The following is a 15,651-nucleotide window of genomic DNA, read 5'->3' as shown; positions in this document are numbered from 1 at the left end:
TTTTGCAATTCTGAAAGTGTATGTGTAAGTTTATATTCCGAGCGCTATGTAATGACCAACGGGCATTTAAAAAAGACAAATGTAAAACTGATTAATAATACACACTTACTAGCTGGAAGAAGCCAACTCGTATGCTGTCTCCTTTGTCATTGCCTTTAGCCCTTAGAAAACAGAATATTTAAAATATTTTCTAGAATAGATTATATGCCATAAAGCTGTAGGAAGAGTTACAACAAATATTCGTAATGGATTACATTCACAGACTCCTTGGGGCACCTGGATGAAGGGTCTAAATTTGATCAATGTCAACGATTTCTAATAAAAACATTACATTTAAAGAAGCCCTCCTCCCATCAAAATGTGTATCCTCTCAATATATTTCAGTCATCATATTATACAGCACTGTGTAAGTACAATTGCTCATTTTCCCCTTTTACCCAGCTAATTCTTCTCTTTTTCATCTTTTTCATTAGGTCTATGACATCATGTGATTAAAAACTGACTAGCAGAATCCTTCTAAGCTCTATATAGAAACAGGAGGTCAATTTTCTCTGCACAAGTCATCACTGCTAATGTCCCTGGCAGGGGGAGGAGAGGGGGATGATAAGTACAGGGACAAGAGACTTCCTGTTTCTACATAGAGCAGAGAAAAGAGAAGAATTAGCTGGGTAGAAAGGCAAAATGAGCAATTGTGAAGTGTAAGTCTGTGCAATGATGGTTCACCGGTTGTTCAACAGCTGTTTAACCATATATCGACATCTATAATTTAATGTCCAACTTAAAATATCTAAAGCAATGTTATCCCATTAAGGTCCATAAATCATTTTAATGTTTAGTCAAATTTACAAGTACAAATTTAACCTCAGAATTTTGGATTTTTTTTGTAATAAGGCAAACAAAATGCTATAAACTCACTAAAAGAGTAAAGGTGACCATAAAGGCAAATACTAAACTGAACAGTTATTTTCCATTATTGTGATATTAATTTCATCAGAAGATAGAAATGATTTAGGAAAACACATTCTACAGCCGAGGAGTGAAAACATTGTGGTCTCAACACCTTCTAGACGCCAGTTATGAAAGGGCATGGCAGAAAAAAAGTTTGAGCCCACTGATCAAATTGGGGGGTGGGTTCTCATATATTTTGCCATATAGAGGTTCATAATACTGATTAATCTGTATATGAACATATAGATGTCTGATGAGTCCTGTTCATAGTATGTTACCCGTTATTATTACTTACTCTGCTTTTTTTGGTGGTGTTTTTCCATTTTCATATTTTCTGCGAAGAACAAATAAACATTAATGTTAAGCTAAATTTCTAGTATACACTGGGTGCTAGTGCTGGCCGCCACATTCGATAACTAAGGTCCATTATTGATATATATACTTACTCTGTGTTCTTCAGATTATCTGCAATGAAATAAATATGGGGTTAAGACTTCTGATGATAAAAGAGAAAAAGTTTGAAACAGCAAAATGTGTCTCTCTGCAAAAACTCTATTTTTGCTCATAACAGATATTATTACAGTTTATTGCTACTAATTTATTTGAACAGGGCGTTCTTTCTAGAATTTTTTTTCTAACCTCATAGACCCCTCATAAACAGAACCTTCAAAGTTGGGCATAGAAGAAGTCTCAGACAGTCTCATTTTTTGCCTGCAGGAGCTTGCATTTTGGCACATTTACAATCCCCTCTTCTTCTTCTCATGTGCAAATTGCCTCTTTAGAGAAGATGATGTCTTGAACTCTAGTGCCTCCCATTAAAGTCAATATCGACCCTTTAAGAAGTCTTGCCATATGACTTAGGATAACAGCTTAACCAAAATCTCAATTTGCAGACACACGTGTTTCGAGGTGTTGCCCCTCATCAGTGCAAAGCATGAAATCTGATTTGACGCTAGAGTTCAAGCTGTAATTTAGGCAAGGAGGAGGAAGAGCCATTTCACATTTTGTGTTGGGTACAGTAACAAGCAATCGGCCAAGGCTTTAGCATTAGAGTGGGAAAAAGAGAGACTAGGCATAATAGAAAAACAGTTGTACAGTGGGGAAAAAAGTATTTAGTCAGCCATCAATTGTGCAAGTTCAACGAGTTACAAAGATGAGAGGCCTGTAATTAATATCATAGGTAGACCATAACTATGAGAGTCAAAATTGACAAATCCAGAAAATCACCTTGTCTGATTTGGCAAGATTTATTTAGCAAATTATGGTGGAAAATAAGTATTTGGTCACCTATGCAAGATTTCTGGCTCTCACATACCTGTAACTTCTTTAAGAGACTCTTCTGTCCTCTACTCATTACCTGTAGTAATGGCCCCTGTTTGAACTTGTTATGAGTATAAAAGACACCTATCCACAACCTCAAACAATCACACTCCAAACTCCACTATGGTGAAGACCAAAGAGCTGTCGAAGGACACCAGAATCAAAATTGTAGCCCTGCACCAGACTGGGAAGACTGAATCTACCCAAAATAATTATTAGCGAGGGCCATGTGATGACCCTCTAAAAATTATGAGTGAGGGCTGCCTGTTTCCCCTATAAAAAATATGAGCGATGGCCACATGTTGGTCCTCTAAAAATTATGAGTGAGTCCCGCCTGATGACCCTCTACAAATTATGAGCGAGGGCCACATGCTTTTACTAGAGAAAGGACAGTATGTAGCCTTGTAAATGACTTTTGTTTTAATGGTGCCGCAGTGGTATATAAGTTCTGCAATAGCAATTGAACTCTGCCTATATGCATGCTCTAATCTAAGCTTTCCTAAGTTCTCCCTTCTAGATCAACTCTCCTTGAACTGCTTCTAGAGGAGAGTGTGCTGAGCATCGCATCGCCAGGTCTTTCATAAGACCCCATGACGCAATGCGGCCGGCCAATCACAGTAATGCAAGGAGCCAAGATGGTTATGGCATTGCCATGTATTGCAGGCAATCCACCCATGTTTATTGACTGTTTAATAGCCGCAAAATATGCAGGACAGGGACTTGAACGGGGCCTGAGCACCTCGATTCTCAAGGTGCACTCTCGCTCATCACTAGACTTCATGGTAGAATTACAGTACAATCACGTGACTCAAATATGTATGAAAACATAGGAACTGAGGTGACAAGATGTGTCAGCAGGTGGTCTGTACTGATGAACCAAAATGTGAAATACTAGGCTTTGACGGAAATCAGTTTGTGTATAAGGTCTGAAGAGTGGCGTAGGTAGCAGTGAAACATGGTGGAGGGTGTTTGCAAGTCTGAGCTGTATATCAGCAAATGGATACAAGGAGTATCCAAAATAAAGTTCAATAAAATTTATTAAAGACACATTACAAGATACAAAAAGTATATATAAAACGAGACAGAAACCATACGTGAAACGCGTGTCATGGGTGTTCTTATTTGGTTTGACCTTTATTATTTTATCACTATTTATTTATATAGCACCATTGATTCCATGGTACTGTACAGGAGAAGGGGTTACATACAAATTACAGATATCACTCACAGTAAACAAACTAACAATCACAGACTGATGCAGAGGGGAGAGGACTCTGCTCTGGTGGGCTTACAATCTACAGGATGGTGGCAAAGGAGACAGTAGGTCGGGGGGTTGCAGCAGTCCACTGTTGGTGAGGCTGTATCTCCGGTAGTGGTGAGGTGGCAATGAGACAGTGCATGCTGTAAGCTTTCCTGAAGAGGTGGGTTCTCAGGTTCCGTCTGAGGATCCGAATGTGGTTGATAGTCGGACGTGTTGGGGCAAAGAATTCCAGAGGATGGGGGATATTCAGGAGAAGTCTTGGAGGCGGTTGGGTGAGGAGTGAATAAATGTGGAAGAGAGAAGGAGGTCTTGGGAGGACCGGAGATTACGTGAGGGAAGATATCGGGAGATTAGTTCAGAGATATATGGAGGAGACAGGTTATGGATAGCCTTGTAGGTCAGTATTAGCAATCTGAACTGGATACATTGAGGAAATGGTAGCCAGTAAAGAGATTTGCAGAGGGGAGAAGCGGAGGAGTAGCGAGGAGAGATTTGAATTAGTTGAGCAGCAGAGTTAGGCTAAGTGCACACATTGCAGAATTGCCGCGGAAATTTCCGCGGCAATTCTGCAACTCCTGCCGTGGGTATATCACATGCGTAATTTGCATGCATATTCCTAGTGTTTTGCAAGCATAATTAGCTTGCAGAATGCTAGCGTTTTCCAAGCGATATGTAGCATCGCTTGGAAAACTGATTGACAGGTTGGTCACACTTGTCAAACATAGTGTTTGACAAGTGTGACCTACTTTTTACTTTTGATGCTGCCTATGCAGCATCAATAGTAAAAAGATATAATGTTAAAAATAGTAAAAAAAATTTTAAAAATGGATAGGTCACGTAAGGAAGAACTATGAGATGGAGGAAAGATGATGAGTTCAGATTTGTCCACATTAAGTTTGAGGAAGCAAGAGGAGAAGAAGGAGGACATGGCTGATAGACACTCCGGGATTCTGGACAGCAGAGAGGTGACGTCTGGGCCAGAGAGGTAGATCTGCATGTCATCAGCATAAAATTGGTACTGGAATCCATGGGACTTTATGAATTGTCCCAGGCCAAGTGCATAGATTGAGAAGAGTAAGGGTCCTAGAACAGAGCCTTGGGGGACTCCAATACAGAGAGGGTGGCATGAGGAGGTAGTGTGGGAGTGGGAGATGCTGAATGTGCGGTTGGAAAGGTATGAGGAGATCCAGGATAGGGCGAGGTCTTTAATGGCAAAGGAGGAGAGGACCTGTAGTGGGAGGCAGTGGTCAACTGTGTCGAAAGCAGAGGACAGGTCTAGGAGGAGGAGCATAGAGTATTGGCTGTTAGCTTTGACTGTAAGTAGGTCATTAGTAATTGTGGTAAGGGCTGTCTCAGTTGAGTGGTGGGGGCGTAAACCAGATTGTAGATTGTTAAAGGGAGCCTGTCACCCCCAAAATGGAAGTTGAGCTAAGCCCACCGTTATCCGGGGCTTTTCTACAGCATTCTGGAATGCTGTAGATAAGCCCCGATGTACCCTGAAAGACGAGAAAAAGAGGTTAGATTACACTCACCTGGTCGGGCGGCCGATCCGTTGGGCGTCGCGGTCCGGTCCGGAGCCTCCCATCTTTTTACGATGACGTCCTCTTCTTGTCTTCAAAGTACTGCAGTGCACAGGTGCCGGGAAAGGTCAGAGAGGCCCGGCACCTGCGCATGCAGTACTTTGCTCTGCCCTCAATAAGGCAGACAAAGTACACCTGTGCCGGAGCTGCAGCGTGAAGACAAGAAGAGGACGTCATCCTATGAAGATGGGAGGCCCCGGATCGGACCGCGACACCCATCGAGCCGGACCGCAGCGGGAACGCCCGCTGGTGTACTTTGTCTGCCCTGTTGAGGGCAGAGCAAAGTACTGCAGTGCACAGGCGCCGGGAAAGGTCAGAGAGGCCCGGCACCTGCGCATGCAGTACTTTGCTCTGCCCTCAACACGGCAGACAAAGTACGCCTGCGCCGGAGCCGCAGCATGAAGACAAGAAGAGGACGACATCCTATAAAGATGGGAGGACCCGGATTGGACCACGACACCCATCAGACCGGACCGCAGCGGGAACGCCCCTGGGTAAGTATAATCCAACCTCTTTTTCTCATCTTTCAGGATACATTGGGGGCTTATCTACAGCATTCCAGAATGCTGTAGATAAGCCCCTGATGCCAGTGGGCATAGCTCAACTTCCATTTTGGGGGTGACAGGTTCCCTTTAAAGAGCAAGTTAGATGAGAGGTGGGAGGTAAGTTCAGCGTGGACGTGCTGCTCCAGGAGTTTGGAAGCGAATGGGAGCAGCGATATTGGGCGATAGCTGGACATAGCAGTTGGATCAAGGGTTGGCTTTTTAAGGAGAGGCGTGATTGTGGCATGTTTGAAAGCAGAAGGGAAGGTATCAGAAGTTAGCGATAGGTCCTTTACATAGGGTTTGCCTCTCTTTTCATATATTTATTATGCCTTACAGGTAATGTTTTATTGAATGGGATGCCTGGATTCACATCTATCCATACTGTAGGACTTGCTCCTCAATCTACCTTGGATAGATCATTATGTCCTGGGCTTTTATAAATAGGCTTGATTATTTATAATGCTGGGAAGGTTTTCCTTTGCATGTTTACTATGCATGGGAATTAGTGGTATGTTATACAGTATATATGATATGCTTGGACTCACATCCTTGGTCTTCTATTTTGGAACCCTCTACTTTGGAGGACTTGTTATTGTTACACAACTTATTTGGATAAAATATCCTGTCTTCCCCTGAATCAATAAAGGGTTATAATAATATTTTTATTGTGGCTAACCTTGGGTTTAACAATATACCATCAATGTGAGGTCAGATCCATTCATGTATTTTATATTCCATCTACCTAATCCGCCTCCCAGCATTCCACTTTTTGGTTGACACACTAGTCTATATATGAGATTTGCATATACTTATATAGGTAAATTAGCTCATTTCAATTATGGTTCTCCAATATTGGCACCCGTTGTAATGTCAACCTCTGTTTTAACATCTCCTGTTATTTATGTGTTACATATACTTTTTTGTATAATGTATCTTTAATAAAGCTTATTGAATTTTATTTTGGCTCCTTTACTCCTGGTTTTTTTGTAGTTTGTACAGTTTTTCTCAATTTGGGTCTAAATATAGTTTTTTATTTTAGGAAATGGAGTGGAAGATTTGGTCAGGATTAATGTTGTCCTCAATGCTGAGAAACACAGACATACGCTTATTAATGTATCGATCATGTAATATCATAAGGGAGGCGTCTGGTTCACCCCAAATGAATTTGGCGTCTGGAAAAGCGACCCCAAACATGCAACCGATATCATTAAGAACTTCAGTGTAAGGAAGAACAAAGAGCTCTGGATGATCCGACCCCACAGAGTCCTGATCTCAGCATCATCCAGTCTGGGATTACATGGAGAGGCTAAAGGATTTGGGCAAGTCTACATGCATAGAAGATCTGTTGTTAGTTCTCCAAGATGTTTGATGATAATACCCACTTTCTATTTTGTGCATATATTTCTAGGAGGAGTAACAGAGTAACAGAATACCACAGTGTTCTAAAAAAATATGTTTTGCAAGTTTGGGGGGAAATACTAGTATTTATTAGAGCAAAGATGAGAGAACTGTCAGTGTTTTTAAATGTTAAAAATTTGCCTGGCTGCAGCCACCACTAGGGGAAGCTAATTAAAATGCTGCATAGTATTAAATTATTTTTTTTCTTTTCATGCAAAATACACGCACTCCAGAAAAAAAGCTGTTCATTCTCTTCTCACGCTCCCTTGAGAAGTGCCCGACAGGAAAAAAAAATAGTACCTAATGATTGAGTTTAATATAAACCTATATGCAGTAATCATATTGTAATTATATCAACTCTATACAGGGGTTTTTGAAAAAAGAAATTAGTCATCAAATGATCTTAGACCTAATTAGATTAAAAAATGTAAACATGAACATTGCCAAATTATGTTTCCTTCATTTACTGTACCTGATTCATCCGACTCGAATGATGAATTCTCATTTCCAAGTTTCTTGATGCTCTTTAGAGTCACTGACATGGCTGTTTCCTGTTCCGTCCCTGCAAAATGATATCATCGATATATCTCATGCCCAATTACACTGATCAATGAATATTTGCTTTGTAAGCAGAATAAAAATAAAAAAAAGTTTAACAATTAATGTAGAGTCATCCTCAGAGTGATCCTCTGACTTATCTATTGATTTATTTATAAATATTCATTTATATTGTAATAACACTTAATAGGGAAGACATATACTCAATATAACATTCCAATCTCATTGCAGGCAACTTGCAGAACTGCCATAATGGAAAAAAAAAAGCATAGTAATCGTTGTTTATACCCAGGAAGCATCCAAAATGTAAACACCTAGAGCAATTTATATGTTCATGATTTTTAGGTATGGGGTGGACTGTCACTCTTTTTATCTAAAATACAAAAAGACTACAATCCAAAATTAATACTGTATATCATGTTTAATTTCCTAGAGGAGCGTTGCGTAGCCTATAAGTCTCCTTACACTGGCATGCCAGGCATGTCCCTCTCTACAAGGAAATTGTCTCTTCAGAGAGGAAGAGGACTAGAACTCTAGTGCCACCAATAGGAGCATTGCAGCTTAACCCCTTCCTGACGTCGGATGGGATAGTACGTCCGACGTCAGGTCCCCTGCTTTGATGCAGGGCTCCGCGGTGAGCCCGCATCAAAGCCGGGACATGTCAGCTGTTTTGAACAGCTGACATGTGCCCGCAATAGGCGCGGGCAGAATCGCGATCTGCCCGCACCTATTAACTAGTTAAATGCCGCTGTCAAACGCAGACAGCGGCATTTAACTACCGCATCCGGCCGGGCGGCCGGATATGACGTCATCGCCGACCCCCGTCACATGATCGGGGGTCGGCGATGCTTCTGAATGGTAACCATAGAGGTCCTTGAGACCTCTATGGTTACAGATCGCCGGCAGCTGTGAGCGCCACCCTGTGGTCGGCGCTCACAGCACACCTGCAATTCTGCTGTGTAGCAGCGATCTTATGATCGCTGCTACATAGCAGAGCCGATCGGGTTGTGGCTGCTTCTAGCCTCCCATGGAGGCTATTGAAGCATGGCAAAAGTGAAAAAAAAAAGTTTAAAAAAATGTGAAAAAAATAAAAAAAACATAAAAGTTTAAATCACCCCCCCTTCGCCCCAATCAAAATAAATCAATAAAAAAAAATCAAATCTACACATATTTGGTATCGCCGCGTTCAGAATCGCCCGATCTATCAATAAAAAAAAGCATTAACCTGATCGCTAAACGGCGTAACGAGAAAAAAAGTCGAAATGCCAGAATTACGTTTTTTTGGTCGCCGCGACATTGCATTAAAATGCAATAACGGGCGATCAAAAGAACGTATCTGCACCAAAATGATATCATTAAAAATGCCAGCTCGGCATGCAAAAAATAAGCCCTCAACCGACCCCAGATCATGAAAAATGGAGACGCTACAGGTATCGGAAAATGGCGCAATTTTTTTTTTTTTTTTTTTTTTTAGCAAAGTTTGGAATTTTTTTTCACCACTTAGGTAAAAAATAACCTAGACATGTTTGGTGTCTATGAACTCGTACTGACCTGGAGAATCATAATGGCAGGTCAGTTTTAGCATTTAGTGAACCTAGGAAAATAGACAAGCAAAAAACAAGTGTGGGATTGCACTTTTTTTGCAATTTCACCGCACTTGGAATTTTTTTCCCGTTTTCTAGTACACGACATGGTAAAACCAATGATGTCGTTCAAAAGTACAACTCGTCCCGCAAAATATAAGCCCTCACATGGTCATATTGACGGAAAAATAAAAAAGTTATGGCTCTGGGAAGGAGGGGAGTGAAAAACGAAAACGGAAAAACGGAAAATCCCACAGTCATGAAGGGGTTAAAAGTCTCATCTCAGCATGCTTGCCATGTCACTCTTCGCAAGGAGAAACATTACCCCTTGGATCCCGGTCAGGCACCTCTCACGCAGCCAAATCAGATCTCATACTTTGCACTGACGAGAGGCAGTACCCCGAAACACAGTGTCTGCAAATTGAGATCTGGTTTGGCTTTTATTCTATCTAAGTCATGTGACAAGGCTTGTTAAAGGGTCAACTATGACTTTTAGGATTGCTGCTTCCTATAGGTGGCGCTAGAGTTCTAGTCCTCTTCCTCTCTGAAGAGACAATTTGCATATTTACTAGAGAAGCATTACAGCTTAAAAGTCTCCTCATCTCGGCATTCTTGACATGCCTCTCTCCGCAAGAAGGAATATTACCCCTTGGATCACCACAAGGAGAAATGTTACCCCTAAGATACAGTACAGAAAGCACTTAATTTTAAAATAGGAGATGTAAGGGGACACTTCAATAAATTATCCATTGAAATTCACCAATATTGTCAAAGCTGAGACAATAGCTGAGCTGTGACCGTCACCTATTGTGAATGGTGAATCCTGTGTTGTCTACTGTGTATACCTTTCACTATAAACCTGTGATGATAATGAGACTGATGAAAAGTCATCCGTACAGAACAAGAAGTGTGAGCCTAACATAGGGGTTAGAGGTAGGGATGAGGGGACCCATGGAAGTTTGGATTCTGGTACTCGACTGAACTGTAGCCGAACTTTAAGCAGAACCCGAACCTCATTGAAATCAATGGTTAGTTTATTACCCGAACTTTGGAGATCTCTCTCTCTCTTTCTCCTCCCCGGGCTCCTTAGCTGTAAAATTGACTTCCAGGAGAAGTTTGTGCTCGGAGTTCAGCACATAGTATCCGGTACGAACCCCGAACTTTACAGTTTGGGTTCGCTCATCTCTAGCTAGAGGCCAGTGGGAAAATTTGCAAGCTTTCTGGTATATTGTATTTAGATAGTGACATGAAAAATAAAAAAAAAAAAGATTACCAAAAATTAAAAAAATATATATTTCATGTAAAAATATTATTTAAATGTTAATTTTTGCTCATATATTCCCTTTAAAAATTTACCTCTGTGTCTTACTGTCAGGATGACAGGAGGCACGATATATGAACTTACATTTCTTTATACAATACATCCCTCAGCAAAAAAAAAAACTACAACTCTCCACTCATAAAACTACCTCTAACAGGGGTCCATACCAACTGCACAGAGCCAAATTCTTTTATCCCCCGAAATCAGGATTAATCAGGGGGCAACTAATAGCATATGCAAGAAAGTAAAGACAACACCAAAGTGATGATCAGCACCGATGGCACATATGACTGGTCACTCAATGGCCATATGGCTTATCGCATGTTTTCTCTCCAAATCAGGCTGCAATAAATGTCTGAAGTAAAATAAAGTGCAGAATTTTGAAAATATTTGACAGATATGTTCGCATTTGTACTATTACAATAAAAAGGATGCAATAGTACAAGGGAATATAAGAAACTCTGTAAACTATCTCATCAAAGAAACATTACTCTTTCTCCACTTAAGAGCCACTTCCCCTCTCCTCTGCCTCCTGAACTTATAATTTACTCCATCAAATAACTCAAATCTGTCTTCCTTAAGACAACACAGACTGCCAACTCACTGAGGGAACAGAGCACAGCTGCCTAGTGAAGTCTACTTACAGGGGTGAGCAGATTGAGGAAGGAAGAAAACTGACTGTGCTGCTGCTTTATAGTAAGTGTTATCACGGTGGCTCAGTGGTTAGCACAGCAGCCTTGCAGCGCTGGAGTCCTGGGTTCTAATCCCACCTTGGACAACATCTGCAATGATTTTGTATGTTCTCCCCATGTTTGCGTGGGTTTCCTCTGGGTTCTCCGGTTTCCTCCCACATTTCAAAGACTTACTGATAGGGAATTTAGATTGTGAGCCCCATCGGGGACAGCGATGATAATGTGTGCAAAACTGTAAAGCGCTGCAGAATATGTTAGCGCTATATAAAAATAAAGATTATTATAAGTGTTATATCTCACCCCAAATCTGGATTCACAGCTACATTTCCCAGTACTATTGAATAATGCTCTCTAAAGTGCAATATATTGTGCTCCGTGCTGCTGCTGCTTCTGGACAAGTTTGATGGGAATTTATAAGCAGTTTTCCAACTAGCCCAAGAGCAGCATAATGTAGAGGGAGAGATCCTTATTCCGGTGATATGTAAGTTACATAACTACCTGATATAGTTTTGATCAAATCACAGTTTTATCAGCAGAACATTACACTGGTCTACAAAAAAAAAAAAAATTCTGGCATGGACTTTAAGAACAGTTTTAGACTAATTTGAGGGTGCTGAATTCAAATCTGATCTTATAATTTATCTATCACATCACGTTTTTGCGCTACAGGTATATAGCCCATTTTCAAGAATTCCATGATAAATATACTGTAAGTAGTGTATGAAAAGTGCCGGTTTATATGGTTCACTAAGGTAAATTTGGTTTTCATTTAGTCTCCCAATAAATGTGAGAATATCTTTGTTTTCTTTGAACATGTATAATTCCCATTTGTTATGATAGCACCCTTGTTTTTTGTGCTACTGGGACAGTAGAGCTACAGCAGAGCATTGGGTGAAAACTGAATGGCCTCAGCGACAGAGTTTGGCATCTGGCGATAAGAATGTCATCCATGATCCTCTAGTGGATAGGAAGGACATTGTCTTTCCTCCCTTACACATAAAACTTGGATTGATGAAGCAGTTCGTCAAAGCTCTCAATCACAGTGGAGAATGCTTTAACTATATATGTTCAACTTTTCCTGGTCTTAGTGAAGAGAAGAAAAAGGCTGGAATATTTGATGGACCTCAAATAAGAACACTTATGAGAGACCCAAATGTTATCACATCAATGAATGAGACAGAAGAAAGAGCTTGGAATGCATTTTGTAATGTGGTGCAGAATTTTCTAGGGAATAAGAAAGCAGACAACTACGAAGAGATTGTGGAAGAGCTACTAATGAGTCTGCGAAATCTTGGATGTAGAAAGATTATCAAGATTCACTATTTACACAGCCATTTGGACTTTTTTTCAGAGAACCTTGGGGATGTGAGCGAGGAACAAGGGGAGCGTTTTCATCAGGACATTAAAACAATGGAGGAATGGTATCAAGGCCGGAGCTTGATGAGAGACAACCCAGAAGCTGTACATCACAGATCAGCCAAGAAAAGAAAGTCCAAATAACTGCCATTTGTCATTCATCTGTGTGCCATATATATGTGTTTTTATATTTTATAGTTTAATTCTGTAAGTATATTTGATTTGCTGTACATAGACTTTGTAATCTTTGTTATTCCTTGATTAAAAATATACACTGTAGTATCAAAAATCATGTGTTTTTATCATAAAACATTAGATAGGAGTAATTTTCATCAAAAATTGAAAATCTCGAAATCCTGATGTGATAGCGAAAAACAGAGTTCATATTTGTAATCAGCAGCCAAAATTGACTTAAAATATGTTTTAAAACCTTTTGCCAGAAAAATTGCGTTGACCAGTGTTATTAATAAAAGACTAGAAAACCTGCTGCCATGTAGTCTTCCATATTATTGAGCGCTGTATAACGCCACCCCCAGCACTGACTGGCAGATTTCTGCCTATGCACAGTGTACACAAATCTGCCAACTACTGGTGTGGGCACGGTTACACACAGCTCAACATTCAGAAAACTGGTAGATCAGCAGGAGAGAAAACAGGGTTTTTTTCCCAAAACTGAAGCAAGCAGCCCATTACAATGACAATGACAGATCCAGGATTTGTTGAGGGTGGATTGACCATGATCACTGATGGCTCTTGTCCAGAAACTTGGGGTCATGAACGTTTGCACTGAAACAATAACAACTGCAAGGACTTTACTCCTTCTAGGTCTATATGCAAAATTCATCAGAAGGCAAAATTTGACCATGTGAAAAACAGTGACTTTTTAAAGCTCCTCAAAAGTGTGCAGCAGAGGCGGGGAACCTTCTTTCTGTGAAGGGCCATTTGGAGATTTAAGCCATCCCTCGGGGGCAGTACAAATTGTGCGGTAACTCCGCTCACAAAATAAGTCTTGACGCTACCACTGATGTCAGGACATAATCTTTCATTGCACGCTCCTCGGCGTTCAATAGTGACAATAGTTCACAAGTCAAGAAGAAATTAATGGGCCGGTGGCCATCAATACACAGCTGCAGGCCCAAGCACTATGGTCTCAGGGAATCTGCTCCGGGGCTGCAGAAAAGGTCATCACAGGCAGTTAATGGCCAGAGGACCTGAGGTTCCCAACACCTGGTATACAGGATAACGACTTCCATTAGGTCACCACAAATGGAGTACATGATGGGAAGATAAATTACAAATCCCAAAAAGGAAAAGTGATCGATATGGGACAACTCATTCTCAGCAGAGTTGTGGCATAAGCAAGCTTCAAATAATAAGTAATAATAACTAGATTTAGTCAACCTCCAACAGTTCATTTTCCCAAAACTCATCAGAGTATACATCCCTCAGTAGTTGTGAAATATGGGACCATAAGCGCAACGTACGGTAATCCAGTCTAACCCAGGCATCACAACTGGAGGGTCCAAAGTGAAGAAATTCTCCAGTTTTGATATTAGGAGCAAATAACATCCATTGGCAATGCAAATCTTTTATAATATTGCGCATTATGCATCCATTTTTTCCAAGATGATCCTCAAAAACAGAATATGGGTCAACATAACATAGAGATTAAATGCCGGAATTATTAGCTGATCCCACCTAGGTGTTGTAGATTTTCCGTAGCCATAAATACATTGGAGAATCGAGATGTAAGAATGATTTACTTTGAAAAATATATATAATCTTGTGTACATTGATGATGCTCGTATTAAAAATGAATAAATATTCAGTATACCTATTAAAAATAATTAGACTAATGAAGTTATATAAAAGCTAAGCATAATAATTACAAATAAAAATAAATAGAAATTAATATCTCAAACACGACAGCCTGGTTATAAAAATACAAAATAAATTAAAAAAAGAATTAGATGCATAATAAATTTACCTGCACTGTAATCCAAACTAGACTCCTATAAAGTAAGTTTTATGAGAGGGAGAGCAGCATGTCCATAGCAGTTACCAGGAGTGAGACTGACAGTTCTGCAGTAAGACGTGAAGTTTTAAAGGGTATACTTGATGTTTGCAGAAAGGTAAATGGCCGGACGAGCACTTCTCTGACAGTTCAATGACTTTTCTGCTTATGGGGCGAAAATCTCTTTATGCGTACTACTGATTGGTCAAAACTTTCCAGCCACGCTCCGTTCATTATACTAAGCTCATATGTGAGACAAAACATTCACAAATCCAAAAATGATTTTTTTTTTGTGAACACAATTTTTTGACAGTGACCTTAGTTACATTGCCCCAGTTGTATTAATGGCACTGATCACAAAACCAGTTACCTCTGCTGGATTTATCTGGGCTGTGAACTAACTTGGCCTGTAAAGTGAATTGCAAAGTAATGGTTGGTTAGAGACTGCAGGTTTTGCCCCTTGGGCCATCGTGGGACATGAATATGCAATACCACTGCTGTTAGGGCTAGCGGAACTCACCAAATGAATATATGATTTTATTATGATAGATGCGTTCGCAGCCCGGGGTCCACCGTGCAGGAGAACCTGCTGCTAGCAAGTAGCGGAACTAAATGGCAGTGTTAGCTAACTCTGTTACTTCACAGAGCAACCGTGAACACTAAGCACTGCGCCCTGTTAGACTCCACAGAGGCACAGGCTAACTGTCTAAACAAGAACAGTCAGTGGTCTTGCATGCACACGAAACTCCTCACCGGAGGTGCCAGCATTCTAGGGGCTTATTTCGGCCAGGTCCCTGAACACACAAGCATACAAACTCCTTGCCAGAGGTGCCAGCATTCTAGGGGCTTATTTCAGCCGGGTCCCTGAACACACTGATACAAGACCACACTGGCGCAAAGTACATAAATAAAAGCAATACTAGCGCATGGCCGTGCGGCCATGCGAGCCTTAAATAGCTGCAGCACGAACAGGACCTTCAAAGAAGGACCAATGAGAGGCTGCCACAGAGCGTGAGCACCTACAGGACCTTAGCTGCAGTGTCTGATCATGTGACCCTCTATCTCCACTGAGAGA

The 15,651-nt window shown here is 40.7% G+C and overlaps 1 protein-coding gene across 1 annotated transcript in view; it reads right to left on the bottom strand.

Moving 5' to 3' along the window:
- The window catches only part of LOC143786297 (bile salt export pump-like), a 77,149-nt gene extending 62,494 nt beyond the window's left edge, over nt 1-14,655 (bottom strand). The window contains exons 1-5 of the mRNA XM_077275567.1: nt 14,550-14,655; nt 7,525-7,614; nt 1,395-1,413; nt 1,244-1,282; nt 110-161 (exon numbers count right to left, since the gene is read on the bottom strand). Coding sequence (XP_077131682.1) covers nt 110-161; nt 1,244-1,282; nt 1,395-1,413; nt 7,525-7,594 — 180 coding nt within the window. The 5' untranslated portion in view covers nt 7,595-7,614; nt 14,550-14,655. The remainder of the gene's footprint in view (nt 1-109; nt 162-1,243; nt 1,283-1,394; nt 1,414-7,524; nt 7,615-14,549) is intronic.
- Nucleotides 14,656-15,651: the final 996 nt, after the last annotated feature.

The sequence above is a fragment of the Ranitomeya variabilis genome, chromosome 7 (assembly GCF_051348905.1).
Source record: "Ranitomeya variabilis isolate aRanVar5 chromosome 7, aRanVar5.hap1, whole genome shotgun sequence".
Lineage (NCBI taxonomy): Eukaryota > Metazoa > Chordata > Amphibia > Anura > Dendrobatidae > Ranitomeya > Ranitomeya variabilis.
The sequence above is the reverse complement of the archived record's forward strand: the minus strand, read 5'-3'. Positions and strand labels throughout refer to the sequence as shown.